Source organism: Falco rusticolus, chromosome 8, assembly GCF_015220075.1.
Source record: "Falco rusticolus isolate bFalRus1 chromosome 8, bFalRus1.pri, whole genome shotgun sequence".
In the NCBI taxonomy this organism is placed as follows: domain Eukaryota; kingdom Metazoa; phylum Chordata; class Aves; order Falconiformes; family Falconidae; genus Falco; species Falco rusticolus.
This window is the reverse complement of record NC_051194.1, coordinates 4840451-4859371: the sequence shown is the minus strand read 5'-3', so window position 1 is coordinate 4859371 and position 18921 is coordinate 4840451. Positions and strand designations below refer to the sequence as shown.

The 18921-nt window shown below is 39.9% G+C and overlaps 1 protein-coding gene across 2 annotated transcripts in view; it reads right to left on the bottom strand.

Annotated features, from left to right (window-relative positions):
• The window catches only part of SPOCK1 (SPARC (osteonectin), cwcv and kazal like domains proteoglycan 1), a 324520-nt gene that overhangs the window by 123312 nt on the left and 182287 nt on the right, over positions 1–18921 (bottom strand). For both annotated transcript variants that reach the window (XM_037398498.1, XM_037398497.1), the window contains one exon: positions 10642–10756. In XM_037398498.1, coding sequence (XP_037254395.1) covers positions 10642–10756 — 115 coding nt within the window. The remainder of the gene's footprint in view (positions 1–10641; positions 10757–18921) is intronic.

The following is an 18921-nucleotide window of genomic DNA, read 5'->3' as shown; positions in this document are numbered from 1 at the left end:
TGCTGCTAATCTAGTTTGGAGCTGGCAAACCTATGTGGAAAACATCTTCACAGTGTAAGTTTTTTGCAACCTTTAACTCAAAAATGAAAGCCAAGATACTTGCTGATGAATTCCTCAGGGTGATCTTGGATATGGCTTCATCATTTTTCCTAGTGAAGTTTTATGCCTGAAATGATGAAGGATGTTGAATGTGGAATGAAATTCAGCAAAACCACTTCCAGCTTTCGAGGAGCCAGTCTTCCACCTGACAGAGCTACACACAGGGCAGAAAGCTGTGAACCATGCAAGGCAAGAGGAGTAAAAGAAGAGTCTGGCCCAACTCATTAGAGTTTTAGCCTGTTGTTATCAATTTCTTCCACTGCCAGTGAAAGGCTTTAGGAGCAATAACTGGAAAATCTCAAGTGTAACAGTAAAGTATAGAACTGTTTTACGAACAATAAAGATCACTCTTTGGTAGGTTTAAAAGATATGTATATTGAGTCTGCATAATATTGAAGACACATGAGTGTAAAAAACAGCAAACTGACCAGTATCAAACGAAATGCAGTATTTTAAAGACCTAATCTGCAAATTTCATACAAAATATATTGTTTGTAATATTCACTGCAATTGGAATGTATAATGCCATTTATCAAAAGGAAGAATTTTAAATGCTGCACATTTAATACTTGTTCTAATATAATGGGATGCTGAGAATTGAAGAAAAGCTTTAATAAAATTCCTTCGCTGTAAACATCAGTACCAATCTTACTAAAGCATGCCTTTTATTAGCACTAAAAAGACTTTTCCACTGAACACATTCATGTCCTGGGGCTTCTACAACAAAAACCAGCAATAAATTTAGAATCTCCAGTAAACAGATTATTCTATAAATACGGAATAATTTTCAGAGCATTGGAGGTCATTTGTAAACATTAAATAATAATTTCTGACTGACTGTATTACTCAACAGATTTAAGATAGGGATAAACAGCAAAAATACAGACACGTATTAAATACTGTTACAAATTTGTTTCCAGGAACTCTATGGTTAAGATTTTTAGCATACAGAAAATAGAAAGAGCGTGAATTGGGAAATACATCCTTAATCTACTGGGCTGTGATAAACCCAGAAAGACTGCAGATTCCATTGTGTGATGATTAATGTAGCTATAGAGAAAGGCAGCCAACAGCTCAAGGTAAAACCGCACTCATGCGACCTGCTGACAAGTATATGGAAAGCCTGTAGAACTGTCCTCTTGGGTCCCACATGTTAATATAGCTACCTGCTTGTGTTTTAATAATAGTTATAATGATGATGAGTTAAGGTTGTTTGAAAAAGCATTGAAAATCCAAGAATTACTGAGCTACTCCATACGCAAAACCTAATGTCTTCTTACAGAACAAGGATATGAAGGCAGTGCGTTCCATCCGGCTTTATTCATTTGTTCATTATTCATTTGTTGGCAAATCTCTTGACATTCGCCAAGCAGATGACATTTGTACCGGTTACTGTTTTTGTTTCTTGCTCAGTTTAGAGTGAGCAAGAGGAGCTTTCCAAACAACAAAAAAAGCCAACATCCCTTATGCCATAAACAGCCCACAATCCAAGTCAGGAATATACAAATGCCATGGAGGTGGTGACTGAACTTTTAACTCAGTTTTCTTTCAGATATCTCAAGGGAAACAGGAGCTTTTGGATGCTAACTTAGCTTTGGATGCTAGCTCTCGACAAGTTGAGAAGAGCTGTATCAAGAGGTTTATATATGAGCAATTCTGCAGTCAACAAAAGAGCCGACTGAGACAGTAAAACCGTTGAAGAACATTGTCTTGCCCTTATTTTATTGTTTGCATATTTAAGTTTTCCTGCTGGCTTATGTTCCCTGTGAATCTGTTGCACAAACTTATATTCACACATTAACTTTCAAACATGCATTTCCCACCATTATACATTGAAGTTTCCTATTAGTCAGATCTCAGAGCTCTAAATGCTGAATTTTATATATAGTTTACATCTAATGCTCAAATAATTAAGGTTCACATTTATTTCAAACTCTCTCTCCACCTCCTCTAGTCATCATTTAATAAAAAATGTTTTGTTCAGAGAAAAGTAATTTTGGATACTGTATGTTTCTATTGAGGATGAAAAAAATGCAGAATGCTACGTAGAAATCCTTGAAACAGCAAACTGCACATACATCTACCATATGTATCAATCCAGAGCTACACAGAACATCAACTCCAGAACTTTTCTCCAGAGTGTTCAGCAGAAAGCCCACCTGGGATACAAACATCTGAACTGCAGATATGCCACCAGGGCTCACAGAAAGACAGCTGCAGGTTTAAAGCAGGCAAGGATAGAACAGGCACTTAAAAGAGGGGATTAATTTAAGAAATAAAGATTAAAATCTTAATAGGAAATGACTCAGAAGGAATATAATACCTAAAGATCTGTAAAGAGTTTAAACAGCAAGAAGACAAAGTGATAATTCTGGGTTTCATTTCTTTACTGATCTCAGCAGCCAAACCCAATGAGCTCTGCTACAAAGGAAAACAGACAGCTGAGAGAAATGTCTTTTTAGGAGAGCTTCTTCATAAGAACAGAGTAAGAGCATTTGCTGTGGCTAGTAACAGTACAGAGGATCATTATTTCCGAATAAATACTGAGGAACCATTTGGAAAACTCAGAAGTTTTAGTTGGATTTGGATAAATTTAGGCTACATATTATCAGGTTCCTAACCAGAAAGGTTGAGATGCTAAGGATTCTTCCCAGCAGAGGTAAGGGGGCAATAAACCTTACTATCTTTGAGGCAGAAGAACTTGTTAAGCTAATGAAAAAGTTTATATGATACTGTTGCAGAGGGATTTGACTTAATGATCCAAGAAGTCACTTCTGGCCCATTTTTATATACTGCTTAAAAGTGTACAACTAGAAATATAAAGAGCAGGAATATTACAAAATGGTATTCAACCCATCCAATAATATTATCTTTAAATGCACAGACTATTTATAAATGTTAATTAAAGTGCCGAAGATATTAGGTTATTTTCTTATTCTATTAAATACAACAACTTTCTGATGATACCAAAGGTATCCGGAGGTACTGAGGTGGCTTTCCATGAGTGCCCTGATCCTGGTCTAGGAGGAGTTCTGGAGGAGGGGGATGTCTCAGTAGCCCCTGTGCTTCCTTTTGTGCTTGCGGCATCCACACAGTAAAGTAGAGCACAGTGGGACAGGAGCTGCAGAGTAAAAGACAATGACCTTAGCAGTAAGATACTCACCCCAGCAGCCAGGTGCTTGGCGACAGTGAATAAAACACCGTAAATCCCCTGTTGATAGCAAGAGCAAGTTCATCTATTGCTATTGCCAAAGCAGAGAGAGGACTGCACACTCCAAAAACCATTATCAAAGAGCTGTGCACTATCATATATTTCAAACATTACCCATGTCCAATAAGAGACAGTCACCTTGCACTACTCTAATGAGCTCTAATTGGCCTGAGGATGCAAAAAGTTTCACATCCAGGCTATTGGTGACAATCTTGTGCTATTTCCATGGGAGATACCTGTGCTCTGCCTGACCATACTTTAGAATGTCTACGTCTTTCTGAGGCAGTTTGAAAATGCATAGAAATGCCAAAATGCATGGTGCAAAACTTGGGCACTTTTTACTTTGAGTCAGGAACTGTATTTGAATTCTGTTTTAAGGAAAAGTGGATCTTGCCTTTTACATGTTTACTAATGTTCAGCAGTCTTTTATCTCTGATTTTTGAAACGCACTGAAGTCAATAGCATATCTAGAGCTTGGGAAAGCCAGAAAACAGCCTAAATGGTACCTGAAGTCTTGTCTATTGAGAAGAGATACCATAGCCAGCTTCCTCCAGAAAAAAATAAACTGAAGGATATTTGTGCAGAAACTCCTGGCAGCAAGTAGGTCACTCTCATGACTCAGAACAGAACTGGCTTATATCACCTTGACTGATAAAGCTGTCCCTCTACAGACTCTCCCTATGGCCTCTTTAGTTAAAAGCAATTTACCTTAGGCAGCGTTGAAACTGAGAAATGGACCACTCAGAGAATGAGACTTACAGTTTACAGATTATCCTGTTCAGTAGAGTAATATCTGCTTTTAAAACCAGTGAATGCAGTTCCAATATTTAAGCATCCTTGGACTGAATCCCAGGCTGTTAAAGACAGAGACTGTCTTGGAGGAAAAGCTATTGACCTTTGGGAGTTCATGCTGAGATAGTAATTTTCATAATCAAAACTTTAAAAATAACTGTAATGGGGAATAAAGGATAGTGCCAGACTTGTGCTGTTCTCCCTTAATATTCAGAGGTCCCCTTGAGCACTTGGAGATTGATGGCACATCATACCATGTGCTCTCTGTCTTATTAAAAGGCAACTTTGCCCACAGAAGAAAAACAAACATTCCTGATTTCCACGTCTGTTACTTGTCTGCTGCAAAATCCAAAGCTTTTGCACTGTAGCAGAGGCAAGCCTTTGTTATCAGGCAGTCCACAGATGAAATACTTTTAAAAGGTTTCAACTTTTCTCTGTGGACTTGCACGCATCACTTGCACATCATATTATATGCTGTACTTGGCTGTGACCTCAAATGCCCGTCTCTTTTTGATTTTCCTGGATTCTCATTTATTTTTCTGGACAAACAGCAAGAGCTACAGTTAAACTCTGCAATGTACCATGACTGATTAGATATTAGAAGGAATAATAGCCTTTACAAAGTAATGCACTATAGTTTACAAATTGCAAAAAAATGCCATTTACTTCATCCTGTTCATGTCTAGAACTTTCATTCATAGAGGATTAAAATAATTCTCCAAGACTCTGTCAGAGGTACCTTTGGAAATAATAAGCCTAAATTTTGGCAAATTCCCCAGTACAATATATTGTTTGGAAAAATCCTAATGCAATCTGTTGGTTTTTGTGAGTGTGTGTTTAATCAAATATTTCAACACTCTTCTGAAGCAAAAATCTATGCCAGTAGATTAGAGAAATCGATGCTCAGCATTAAAGTGGATAAAATGTTTTGCATGAAAACATTCTTTGTTTTTAGGGAAAATCAGTTTTAGTGACGTTCAAAACAGTTTGCAGAGAGATGTATATATTGTTCTATTGTTACTTGGGAAAAAAAAACCCAACAAATTTGAAATGGCTTTCTAAAACAACAGTCAAAAGATTTTCTTTCTGCTCTTAAATGTGCAGTTTTCTTTCATTAATTCTGAAAATGTTAATCAACAGAAGAATTAATTTGGTGCCTATAAACAAATCTGCAGTAAAAATTAACTCATAACTGTGAATTCACTCCAGAACTTACAAAAAAGTCTGAAGATGTAAAAAATAATTTTGATATTTATGTTTTCTGCATCCAATGCATACATTAACGATTTAATCTTCATTACGACTTTACTGTAGAGCTGTATTATCCTAAATTATTGAGTGGAGTCCCACATCTCACCATTCAAGACATGGAGGCGTTACTCCAGGAAGGTCTCCGTGTCCCAGAACACTGGTTTTGACATGCTGCCTACCAAAGGCCGACGAACAAACCATGTTCCACTGCAGCACCATTGAAAATAACTGCGGTTTTCCTCAGCTAAGATTAAATAATAATTGAAAGATCAGTATTTGACAGCATATTTTCCCAGTTTTCTGCATAATTTTGCCTGTGTTGCATCTGCCAGCTTACAAAAAAGCATCAAGACATCAATGAAACAGGGGAGAATTCACCCTGTTAGAGCATCACATCCCTTCCCTCTTCATTTTAGCACAAACTGAAAGAAAAGTAGGGATTTACAGAGAACTTAAGAAATACTGACACTTTGCTTTGGAAACATTCTGAAGTAACAGAAGCTTACCAGAAAAACTAGTTGCATAGTCTCCACGGAGAAAGACCAAAAAAAATGAATAAACTATACAGTGGTCTTGCCCTATTATTCTGCGTGTTCTATCTTGCTCCTTGTAGTAGCCCTTTCAAGAAAATACATGCAAATAAAGCACATACAGTTAACACTGATAAATATATGAGCAGGAAGCTCGACAATGTTATTTTGTAAAGTTTCCTTTGGGATATGCTTTTTTCTCTGAATTCTACTTAGTACACAAATGACCAACAATTATTTTCAGCATCAGCGTGAAAATCAACAAAAGAGTAAGAAAAAAGCTATGAACAGAGCAAGGCTAAGTGGGGAATAAGCCGATGTTATTAGCAGATCCAAAGATAATTAACCATCTCCCAGGTTTGGTTCTGTTACAAAACCTCGTATAGATTGCTCACGTATTGAGGCTTTGATAAACACTACCACGTCAATCACGCACATTAAACATCAGGAGCTTGGGAAGAAGCCCTGCCTCGCACCGCCAGGCTGCTGAGAACAGGGCAGGCGGGCGCTCAGCACCGAAGAAATTATCCCCAAAGGAGCCCTTGGTGTTGTGCCAAGCCTCGTTAGCATTTAGCAGCGAAGCAAGCAAGAGAATACACAGACATGTGTGAGTCAGGAGAGCAAAACAACAGGGTTAGGGTTTACAGGTCCTGTATTTAGTGCATTTTAAAGGGTAACTGTTGATCCAATACAAAGACATTGAGGAATAGCGCCATTTAACATCCTTGCTTATGTGCACAACTTTTTATAAATCCCTAAAAGTGCATTTGCTGTGGGCAAAGATTTTTCTGTAATGCTCCCAAGCAGTTCTTGAAAGCAGGTGGGTCACTGACATTCTGGCAATTATTAATTTTCTTCATTCATGTATTCCCTTTTGGATGCAACTTAAAGCACACAAACAGCACATAGAATAGCAGTGGTAAGAAAATACTCAGTTTCACATATGGGGATGGATTTTATTGGACTTGTTTTCAATGAGGTCCTTCCTAACCCAAAATCAGGTATCAACTGCAGGATTTATTAAGAAAGAGAGGGAGATTTATCTGCTCATTGTTGGTAGGTGGAGCTGCCAGCATGGCCACCTTGGTCACACCAAGCTTTTGATGAGTAATTCGGAAGAACAGATGTTTTATGTGGGAACTTGTCCAGATCTTAAAAAAAAAAAAAAAAAAAAAAAGTTGTGAGGAATTCAGTAGTGGCGTCTTTGGTCAGCAGCAGTAGCTTCAAAAATACTGAAGCAATACTGAGTAAATAGCTGTATTTCCAAGTCACAGCAGAGAAGCAGGGACATTGCATGATTACCTTCGTGAGTGACGTACACTGCGGTGATGAACTAATTGGTGATCGCCAGTTAAATGGACTGAACAAAGCTGTAAACCCTGGACATGTTAATATGCCCATTATTTTCTCATCAATCTTCTTTTCTCATTCCGTTCTTTTCAAAAAAGCCCAGGAGTGACCCTTTTCCTTCCCATCAGCTGCACTAGCAACACCAGCCGAGACAAATGGCGAGAAGCTTTATAGGACTGCAAATGTATGAGAAATCTTTGAGAGGTATTAACTACTGCATTTCATGCAAAACTGAACTAATAAAGACTCTTCCTCATAGATCATGTCCAAATTGAAAGGGGTTTTAATCCACACAAAAGATTTCATAAGGCTTTATCATTAGTCCAGGGACTATTAAGCATATAAGAAGGTACCTTCAAATTTATCTTTTACACACTCTTCAATCACTGCTCAGTCTTGCCTTTTCTCTTAAAGCCCTGTCCAATTTGTACCGTAAACGCCTTAGAGGATGTGCTGACAAAATGCTATTGTCTGTCTGGAACACCTCTCAGCCATCTTCTCCCTTACCTTCAAGGACGGGGCTGCTCACCAGGGGACTGTGAAGGGAAGGAGGAGGAGGGATGGAGGATGCTGCACAGGAGGGGCCAGCCTGCCCCTGGGGCATGGGACTTCTAGCTGGCTCCTTTGGCACCCCTGGGGTAACCCACAACGAGACCTACCGGCACCGTGAGCTGCTCTCCCACAGACCCACATGTAGATGTGGCACTTAGGGACATAGTTTAGTGGTAGACTTGACAGTATTGGGTTTACAGTTGGACTCAATGACCTTAAAGGTCTTTTCCAACCGAAACTATTCTAGGTGCCCCGCCAGCTGGGTCAGGGGACCCCACATCCACCAGGTCCACCATGGGCAGGATCAAAACCACAGCACGATGAAATACGTGACCAGCCGTGCTGGCAGATGTAAGGGTCTTACTCTAAAGGCATGGGACTGAAAGCCTTACAGGAAGAGTTAGCCATCGCGAAGCCAGGGTCTGAGCAAATGTAAAATAACAAGTTTCTGTTTAACTCTCTTTTATACACTGCTACCGTATTCTTGCAGTGGTTTAAAAAGTGTGCATTCCAGCACAAAGGAAATTAAACAGGAATGGCATTGCGTTGTCACTGGTGATTTCAAAGTTAGCTACATTCTGCCTGGAAAAATACAGCTTCCTTGTGCTGCAACTCTTCAGCGGGTGAGTTAATCAGGTGATGCAAGTTGGTGTAACTGTCTGAAAGCCTCAGCAACAACGCAAGATGTTGCTCTCCTGATTACTTTTTGCTGAGCCTACATACTTTGTAAAGCCACTACAGCAAGTTGATAATGATGCATGAAATGGAAAATCCTTCTGAGCACACCCAAAAGGGCTGTGGATGTGCAAAGCAATCGCAACAATGCTGTGTTATTTGACGGTTCTTACTACACATGCACCCATGCTACCTTATTCAGGTTTTCACTGGTTTTAAATAGGTGCAACTCCACCTCTTGTAATGCATTTACTCCTGATTAACACAGCCTAAATATGACCAGAGTGAGACATACAGCAGTATTCAGGTCAGGCACAGAAAAAAGAAGAGAACGTTGTGGGACTATAGATGAAGACCTTTAGTGGTGTCACTCCACTGATTCAAATCAGCAGAGAATTTGCCCTAGTTACTTTCCTCATTGACATGCCTACCCTCTGAGGCAAGGGTAGGTATTTTGAGAATAAAAACACTCCGGGGACATATGTGCCACTCTCACACATCAGCAGTAGTTCTTTCAGCATTACAAAACTTGCTAGAAATTGTTTGGAGAATTTTCTAAGTAAGTTTTCAATACTTTTCTATTCATCTCCGTAGTCTCAGTGCTACTTAAAGGTCAGCTGAAATAGCTGTAGGCAGTGGAGGAATCATAGAGAGATCATATGAAACACAACCTGGTTTCTGAAAAAAAATAATAAAAGGATATTCAGCTCCTCCTCTACACCATTTCTCTCTACCATTTTGACTACTTTTGGGACATTAAATACTGGAAATAGCTCAGAAAGCATTTGGCTCAACATCTATATCTATATATCATAAGGACTACTATATAATGTAAGTGCTTTAAATCCATCCTAACTAGAAAATGTAAGCTACATAATGCCAAAAATGTCATTAGAACGTAAGCACTTCACATAGCCATACTCCTAACATCCTTCCAGGGTTCATCCCATATAGAAAACCACAGATTAAATATAGTGCCTCATGCACATTACACCATTAGCTTTGTATTATAAATCAAACAACTTTTTTTTACTGGATTAGCTTCCTCAGCCAGGTAGCAGTGAGAAAAGCTGAGCTGTAGTACTAGTACATGGGAATCAGATCATCCTGAATTTAGGTTGGCTTAAATCAGTTGTGGAACTACAATCTCAACTGACAACGACATTCAGGGACCTGAGTTACAGGCAAATTTTTGCTTCGCTACTAAACAGGGAAAGAAATTGCAGACCAGTCCAAAGATTTATCACTCAAATATAATGAAAGCAAGACAACATATTTCTCTTAAAGTACAGACACACCATTCAGAGTTGCCCGTTACAGCAGTACAGTTTTATTCAAAATCTGTTGGCAAGTGGAGGGGCTTATTTCCTCACTTCTATTCTGCGCCTCGACTCAGACAGACTTAGAGATACTCAAGAGCAATTTCTCTTACTGGTTCTGCTTGTTCTGCTTCCAAAACAGGGTAACATCAGGGGTTTTTTTCCTCTGAATTTTTTTCTAAATGTCTTAATTCTTGATTCTTCATAGTGTATTTCAACCTATGCTCAGTAGGTTTTTCTTTGTTTATTCATAGCTTCTCTCAGTGAAGTTCTGTGGTCTAATTGGAACATCTTGACCAAAGCTTTTAACATATTAGTGATTTCATTTGCTCTTAATTCAGTCATTCAACAATCAGATCTGGAGCTTTCTGTAATTAGACGACTCCCCAGGGAGATGCTCTACGAAGTTCCACCAACATTTATCAGTTCTTTACCAAATTTAAGCAGAGGTTTGATCTATTTTAAGAAAATAATACCTTTATTAATCTCTTTTTAATTGTTTCCAATTAAGTTACCAGAACTGTAGATGTCTGTGACACAATGTTTTCATATTCCAGGTTTTCAGATTTGAAAACATGCACAGTCACCGCTCTCTGGGAGTAGAAAACCACCCCCAGAACTGGGAGAGCATTCTGCACTCCACACTACATGGTGCACCATGTTCCTGTTCACCTTTTTGGAATGGCCCCAGGTAAAAATAAGATGACTTCTCTTTGGTTTCAGGAAAAAATGCAGATTAATTGATAAAGGAATATTCTAAAATTAAGTTTTTTCATGTTCATTTTGGAGCTTTTTCCTTTTACTTATCATACTGGATGTCTCTGAAGACAGAAAAACCTCAAACAACATAAAACCTCCTTACCTGTGCACCAGCTGCTTGCGGCTTACACAAATCGCAGTTTCATAGTCATGAGTGACACATACTTTATGTGGGCTGCACTTCACCTTCAAACACGGATCTTTGGATGGATCAAGGGCTATAAAAAAACAGATAGATTAAAAAAGAAAGTGAGAAATGCACATCAAGTTTTCTCTTGGTTGACAGATGACAACTGGTTAGAATGAACACTCCCTCATCTGAGTGAATAAATACTTTACCATTTCATAATATGTGCCGTTGTTTGCAGACTGCATATAGAGGTGTTGAAGTAGAAAGATAGATGGAGAGCTTAAGGACTTTGATTATTAAACAGTGACCTGAGTCTAACTTGGCATTCACATTAATACTAAACATAACGCTTTGGGATGAAGTTCTCGCATAATAACCTACACCATGCTGTTTATTTCACAGAAAAGTTACAGTGGAATATAAAATCCTCACAAGTAACAAAAGGACTAGTATCTTAGAAGCTATCTAATAACTGACGTACTGCAGAGTACTAATAAATTTGATTTCACAGATACTGTACAAAAGGCATATTATTTTGTAGAAATTATTTTTTTATTTTTACAGATAAGCATCTCCCGTACTTAAAATGCTTGAGTAGAAGAGCAGTAATAACAATAAAATAATCCTGGGCTTTTATACCACCTACATCACCAGCAGTGTTGTCAGAAGTGGACAGAGAGAATGATGAGTTGCTATCTCAAAGCAAATACACCCAAGCTGCTGTCCCTGCCGATGCTCCCCAGGGAAAGTGCCTCCTCTTAATCAGTCCTTAAACTCTTTATTCTCCTTCCGACATTATATAGCCCAGAAATGTACTTCAGCACTCCAGCCAGCCCCAGGTGGTCCATCTTTCAACAGTTCTTAAGTTGCTGGAGAAAAGGACATGGCAGCAGTAAAGGGAGCTTCTCTCCCTCTGCTGTGATGGGTGATTTGTGGTACTGCAGCTAGTCAGGACTTTGGAAAAAGTGCCAGTGACATGCAGTCCTGCCTGGGGAAGTGCAGGGTATTAGGGTTTACCCTCTGGTACCCCCTTTACAGCTTTGATTAGGAGAGATCCCATGAACCTTCCTCCTGAGCATATCCAGTTACCAATCTTGTTGCTAAAATCCGCCTCGCTGTAAGTGCACGGGGAGGCAGCACAACCATGGGCTCGAAGGAGTGAATAATGCCGTACCCTAACGATGACACAGATGGACGTAAAGGCCTACAGACAGAAAATACTCGCCAGAATTTGCATTTATCCAGGAGGCAAGGGTGAACACACACGTGCACTCACACACACAGAGACACAAGCCCTGCTTCTCTGCAAAGGGTGCCGGGAGGCAGAAATGGCACAGCGATACGCTGCCAGTATTCTAACAGGAGGCTCCTGACAAGGTTCCTCATTTAGCTTGCGATGAGCCATTTCCCCCAGATGCAACCAACACTCAGAAAGGAGCAGTGGGAGTCTGACGAGCCCCTTCACTTTTTTCTGTATGCAGAGAAATGTCTCCTAACACTAATGAAGAAATTAGCACACGGCATATTACATTAGGTTTTACTAGAACTGTGCATGCCTTTCACCTGTCCTCAAATAAATGAAGATGTTAAGCTAGTATCAGTGGCCTGATGTGGTAAAATCAGGATTTGGTTTGGGATCATCCTGTTTAGCACCCAAAGTGAGCAAGAGGGTCTGATCGCAGAGGCAGGAGTGGCTCCTTCAGAGAGGCAAGAAGATGCTGGGGCATTAGGAACTGGAGCAGCCTCCTGGTCCCTACAGAAGCTCAACAGCAGCAGACAGCATTCGCTGTCCTGCCAGTGTGCAAGCCTGTCTGCTCCTGCCAAGTTTCTAGAGATTGCTTCCTTAAATGAGCGGTGATTTGCTAATCCTTGAAATAAAGAAAGAGAAGCGATACAGTGCTATGCTCGATACCACTCCAATTAGAGCACTGATCCCACCTGGGAAAATCTCTTATAAATACTTTGCTGCAATCAAGTCCCATTTGAAAGGCTATCTATCTAAATTCGTTCTCTTACAAAAGGAAGCTTCTAAAGATCAGCAATAAGACATATCTGCCAGGATGAATTAGAAAGATTCAAACAATGGTTATATGAATACCTCAGAAGAAGGGAAGTCACAGCCATACAGAGAAATTTCACCTTTAAATGACTTTTAGGTAAGCTTATTTTGGACATTAATATGTCTTGGATTTGACTTTCTGTTCCTTTTACATGTCCTCAAATCCCATTTTACCTCTCCTCTCCCTCCCCCACATAAGGGGCTACTCTTGGAGATGGGCAACTCTTAGTTTCATCTTTGGGGCTGTACAAAGCTCTTCCTGCACATTATGATAATGGTCTTCCCCACTTTTACTGAACAATCAGACAAACTTTTGAAGGGTACTATTTGAAGCACAAGACATTTCAGTTTGCTATGTACCGAATTTCTTTATATGACAGCAAACGTACTTCCAACAAGTAGAGGATTCCTCAGTTTCCCTGCAGCGCTGGCGTGCTGCAGCTGTTCTGCATTGGTTTGAACAGCCACAGATCCAAGCTCCCACCACATTAACACCGATTACACGTCTGGGATGGGCAGTTGCGCTTCACTAGTGTGTATGTATTTAGTGGAATGCCTTTGGTGTAAGACATGGGGAAATCATAGAAACAATCCAAATATGTTAAAAGCTTTTTCTTCTAAAGCCATTAAAACTGATAGAAAAGGTGAAGTGAGCAAGGAAGGAGAAAAGACCATGTGTTTTCTGCACCATAAACAACACGGCATCGACATCCAATGAGTCGCCACTCGGGAAATACAAAGGCAGCGTCTGAGGGGGCAGGGTCTGTCCCACTGAAAAGCCCAAAGGCTGGAAGGGCTCTTCAGGGTGTTCTGCTGCTGCCTTTTGCTGTCTTTTCCAAGTCAGACTAACAAGCACATGTGAAGCAGCCCATCCCCTGCTCTTTACGCTCCCAGAACACAGTGGGTCAGGTACACGTTCTTAATCCTCTGCTCTCACTGGAGACTGAGTTAAAGACTGAGGTTGGTATTAGACAGGGATTGAAATGGCAAGCCACAGTTTCCTTACCGAACCGTCTACCTAGATATTCTTAAACAGCCTGAGATACCCTCCTTCTGCAAAGCCTTTCACAAGAAAGCACCACTCGAAGAGTGAAGGGTCACCAGATCACAGGTTCATTGGGCTGACGTAATGCAAAGGTCAAAACCACACAAAAAAAATTTAACGACCAGAACTTTTGCTCGCTTGCAGCTGGCCTTGCTCTTTTACTGGAGCATGTGCACACTGTCTGCTTTCGCTGGTGACACATCCTTGGTACAAAATGCTGCATCAACAGAAACCATTGCACAAACTGGCTAGGAGCCCAGGGCTAACAGCTGCCAGCATTGCTGGGCTGCTGGAGAGCACTCTCTGGCCCTGTGCTCATAGTCTTCTATCAGCCAGAGCCAGCACGAAAGGGGATGTGGGTTTAGCCTTGAAAGTCAATCCGAGTTTGGCAGGAATAAGAGAAGCAAGATTTAAGCCCACGTGGTCTATGTGGCATCATGCACAGTTTCAATATTCAGCAATTTTCATACTAAAATTTACTCTAATTGAAGAATTACAGCCACTTCTGGAACTCCTTAGGTCTTCTAAAGCAATAAACACACACACACTTCTGAAGTGTGTATGGTCTGAAATAGTATCACAAAACACATTATTGTAAAAAGAAACACAAGTTTCAAATATTTTGCAATTAAAATGTGTCTACCAAAAAAGAAAAAATATTGTTGAATGGTCATCAGTTTGAAGCAAAAGAATGGGAAAAGATGTAGTTGAAAATGCCAGTCACTATTTCATTCTAAATCAGGCCTCTACTTTTCTCTACTTCAGTGTCTTGCTTCTAAAATCTGAAAAGAATAACAATACTGCCAATAATAATAATAAATGAAGCTTTTCCCAACCTGTGTGCTGAATGAATTATTTTATTCATGGTGGGAAAGCTCATGAAGATCCTTAGACGGAACACACTATCACTATAGAAGCATCATTTATTATTCATTACGAAACAGCCCTTCATACAGTTCAAAACAGTAGAAGGAAGTTTATTAAATACAAGTAAAACCGTGGGCTTTGTAAGAAGACAGGAAAAAAATCCCATGATGTGGATTATTATTTCTTGAGATTTTTTTGCCACTTATGCAGAATGCACGATCCATCTGAACATAAAAGGTCAAAACAGGGATTTATATGTCTGCAAAGTTCCTCAACGTGTTAAATAAGTTTGGAAGGTTGTTCTACTGCTAAGCAACACAAGCCCTAAGGACAGCTTATAATAAGAAACAGTTTCTGAAATATGCTAATCAAAGATCATGCTTTGTTAATCAGATTTCTACATGACTAGGAGCAGATGCTCATCATCTGCAGAAGAAAAGACCCTTGGGAATAAGATGAAACATAACAACCATATTTGTCATCCCAGTTCTTTTTGTCCTAAAGCAATGAATATGAAATTTTTGAAAACGAAGAGCCAAAAGTACAAATAAATAAATGAAAGTGGGAAGAGGAGTGAGAAAAAAGCCTGAAGTTTTTTTTTTTTATTAAAAAGATCTTATTTTATCAACTTGAAAGGAATATTGCAGCCATCCCTTTCCTATGTCAAAGAGTCTGCACATAGTTACTCAAGTTTGTCTGCACAGTAGTAACATAAATACCTTAACCCTGGCTTTAATATGTGAACATAGTTCCAATTTTTCTGTAGATTGGGACTAAAGGTGAAACTGGTACAGTCAGTTAACCTGACCTGACAGTGGCTGAGGACTGGCCCAAAGGTTTTGGAGGGGATATGTGTCCAGCCAGTGCTGGAATTAAAGGTTTCATTTGAACTTAAATTCTTTGCTGAATATCCACTTCAGTCACCCTGTCTAGCTTTTTGTGAGTCCAGGCTTCAATAGTTCCCAGTCCTGAGCTTTTCCCCTGTTCAGATCCCTGCACACTTGGCCTCCAAGGGAATATCCATCCCAGGAGATATCTGGCTGAAATGCAGGGAAATGCAGTGCTGCAAATTCCTCAGCATAATCGTTTGCAGAAGTTTTTATCCTAGGAAAATTTAGAATTTTGGGCTTTTTATCTTGGCTCAAAAAGTCTTATTCTTCCTCACGGAACACCTAGGTGTTCCTGCTGCTGACATTTGTTTTCTGGCCAGCTGTCCTGGTACTCTGAGCTGCGACTTCTCTTCCTCTCTGGCAGAGCAGGGGTCAAGAAGCGTTTACATGGGCTAAAGTTTCTGCTTCATTGGCCACAACAGTCTTGTAGGAAAACTGTTCTCCAGGCCAGCTGACTGCACTGCAAAGGGGAAAGGCTTTCAGACGTATGCAGGGACCCAAAACCTGTGCTAGGTCTGTCTATACAAAATAGCAGTGCAGAATCAGAATCCTGTCACCAAGAGGCAAAAGACTTGCATTCCTTTTTTTTGGTCAAACTTTTATTATGCATAGCAACCTCAGCTCCCTCCTAAAACTATAAATCTTCTGTGGTTATCTCTATAAGATAACCACAGGAGATATAAAGAGGAATAAACACCAAGGTTTGCACCAGACAATTAAACAACCTCCTAATGGTATGCTGACATCTCTTTCCAAGACCAAAAGGACTACAGACACCAACTGCATCACAAATCCCTTTCCCTCCCAGCTCCACAAAGCAGACCAGATAAAGCTGCCTTATGGACCGTACACACCTTCCTCTGCCCTCCCTGCACCATCCACCAGAAGCTGTGAGTTTGCAAGATAAATCAGTGTTGGACAAAGACCTAAGAACAGCGTTTGAGATACTTTTCTATTACATTTCATGTTTTTATATATTGCCAGTATAAAAGAAGACTTACGACTTGCAGGAAACTCCTTAGTTCAGACAACGGCAGTACAGGGACAAGTTACTCTATAAGACTGTAGCTCTATATACTGCAACTATGGGTCACTGTGTTAATCATAACCGAGTAAATTTATTTTTCACACATTTGACTTTAAAAGGGTGATAACAAATAAATACTTTCAATGTCTTGCAGCAATGGATGTGTAATCCTGCAGAAACTGTACAACTAGTTCACAGCAAGATTTATGAGCTTGATTTTGTTTTTATGACCATTCGTTTGGGGGAAGAGAGTAATTTCATAGCTGTTTAGTGGAGCTGAAACAAACTACACAATCAAAAAGAAATGGCATTATGTAAATATTGGGTTTTTTGTTTTCAAAATTGCCTGACAATAAGTACTATGATCACTCAATGACAAAAATGCTTCCACATAATGAAATGTCAAGAGAAGTTGCTTTTACGCAACCCCCTCGGAACTGTTCTGACTATATGAGAAAAGAACTACATCTGTTGAGAAAGGTATGATGAACTGGAAAATGGGACCTGCTGCCTTCGATGCAGAGACGCTAGTGCATATTTTAAAACAAAATAAAATGATAATAAAACAAAGCCTCTGAATTAAATGATGCATTACATTATAGGTGTGCATGTCAATATTATTATGTATTATCTGATTCTAGCGATATTCCGCAAGCAAGCAGGAGGAGGAGGGCAGAGCTCCTGGCTGTACAAGCGAGGAAGCTGCGGACACAAGGTGGTCTGGGCAGGCAGGGGCGCGAGGATGGCTCCTCACCCCGCTGCTCAGCGCGGAGCTCACGCGGCACCGCATGTCAGACTGCAGATCTAAGGGGCAACGTTTCCAATCAGCATCTTGTCGCCACTTACAGCATGGTGACAGCCAAAGAGAAAATGTGTTCAAAGCAGTTTAGTGGCTTGGAGGAGTTTTACTACGGGCTTCTACGAAAACTGGCGTAGAGCGAACATGTAAGAAACCATACAGCCAGCCGAAACATGTATAAATAAAAATCTCTACAAACTTTGTCCTTGATTTTTACTAGGAAAAGGGCATGTTCTCCACACATGATGGGTAAAAACAGGTTTGGCTTTAACATTTCAGTGTTCAAAGCAAACCATAGATTTCCTCCCAGAATTAGAGCATCTATTCAGCTTGAAAGTAGATGATGAATTTATGCCTTTTTTTCTTACTGTGATCATGGCCGTACACAATAACTTAAAGAGCACTCAGGCGAACGTTGCTCTGCTTCTCTGTGAAAACACGATAGTTTTCAATACTCCAGTGGTGAACTCCAACCAACCCATGTGCTGAGAGATATGACTGCCAGTGGAGCTTAAGCCAAGTGCAATGGGACCAGCCCATCACCCTCATATGAACAAGACACCCAAGCCCGTGATGGACTTCCAGGCTCTTATAGGTTTCTGCCTATTACCCCTTCCTCAGATTTTCTTATTTGACAGGTTGGTAAGTGGCCACGTTGAGTGACTAAGACTATGTTGTTTATTGGGACTGACTGTACATTTCTTCTCAGAGCTGATACTGCTAATAATTCTGGTTTTAAAAAATGTTATTTAATAACAGATTAATTACATCCCTCCATATCAATCGCAAATAATTACCAATAGTTTTTATTCTGCTTCTGCAAATCTTATCATAAATCATTCTGCTTCATTAGGGAGTAAACTGGTGTTAGCCCTCCCCCAAGTCTAGGGGAGACCATGTCTTCCATTAACAAGTTCAGATATTTAAGTCTCTCTCTCTCGCCTGCTCCCCCTCTCTGCATAATTACTCAGAGCAATTTGCATATAGAAATCAATTCAGCTGAAAATTAATTACCGTAAGCCTGAATGTTTCAAACATGTATGTGAATTATTTTCAGTAAATGGAATTTCTCAAGGCTGTTAAACAGTAACATCTCAAACTGTCAGCATTTATTCCATCACTGCGCAGTATTTTCATATAGTTTTGTTTTGGAGCACTCTCACGTTTGAGTGGCTGAAGAAATCAGTATAGCGCACAGAAACATCTATTTTAATTTTTACAGGCACTTTCAAAAATAATTTCTCCTAACTGACATAAAATTGCTTTTGACATTGCTGAGGGCCATCCAAGGCAAAAGATGCTTCAAAGGACTCTACAGATTTCCTTTCCAAAGCAAAGGATAAGAACCCAAGTATTTAAACAAATTTCCTTGACAAATACACAGACATCCAATGCAGTGAAAATAAGCAAAGCAAAGAAAAAAACCACAGGACTGTAAGTTAGGAAATGTGCTTCCATCGGTGGGTGTGATAATCAGTCCCAACCATCCATGTAGGTATTCAGCGACAGGTAGAGACATGTACAAGACCATAGTTGGCATTTGCTGAAGAGTCATAAAAGAGAAGC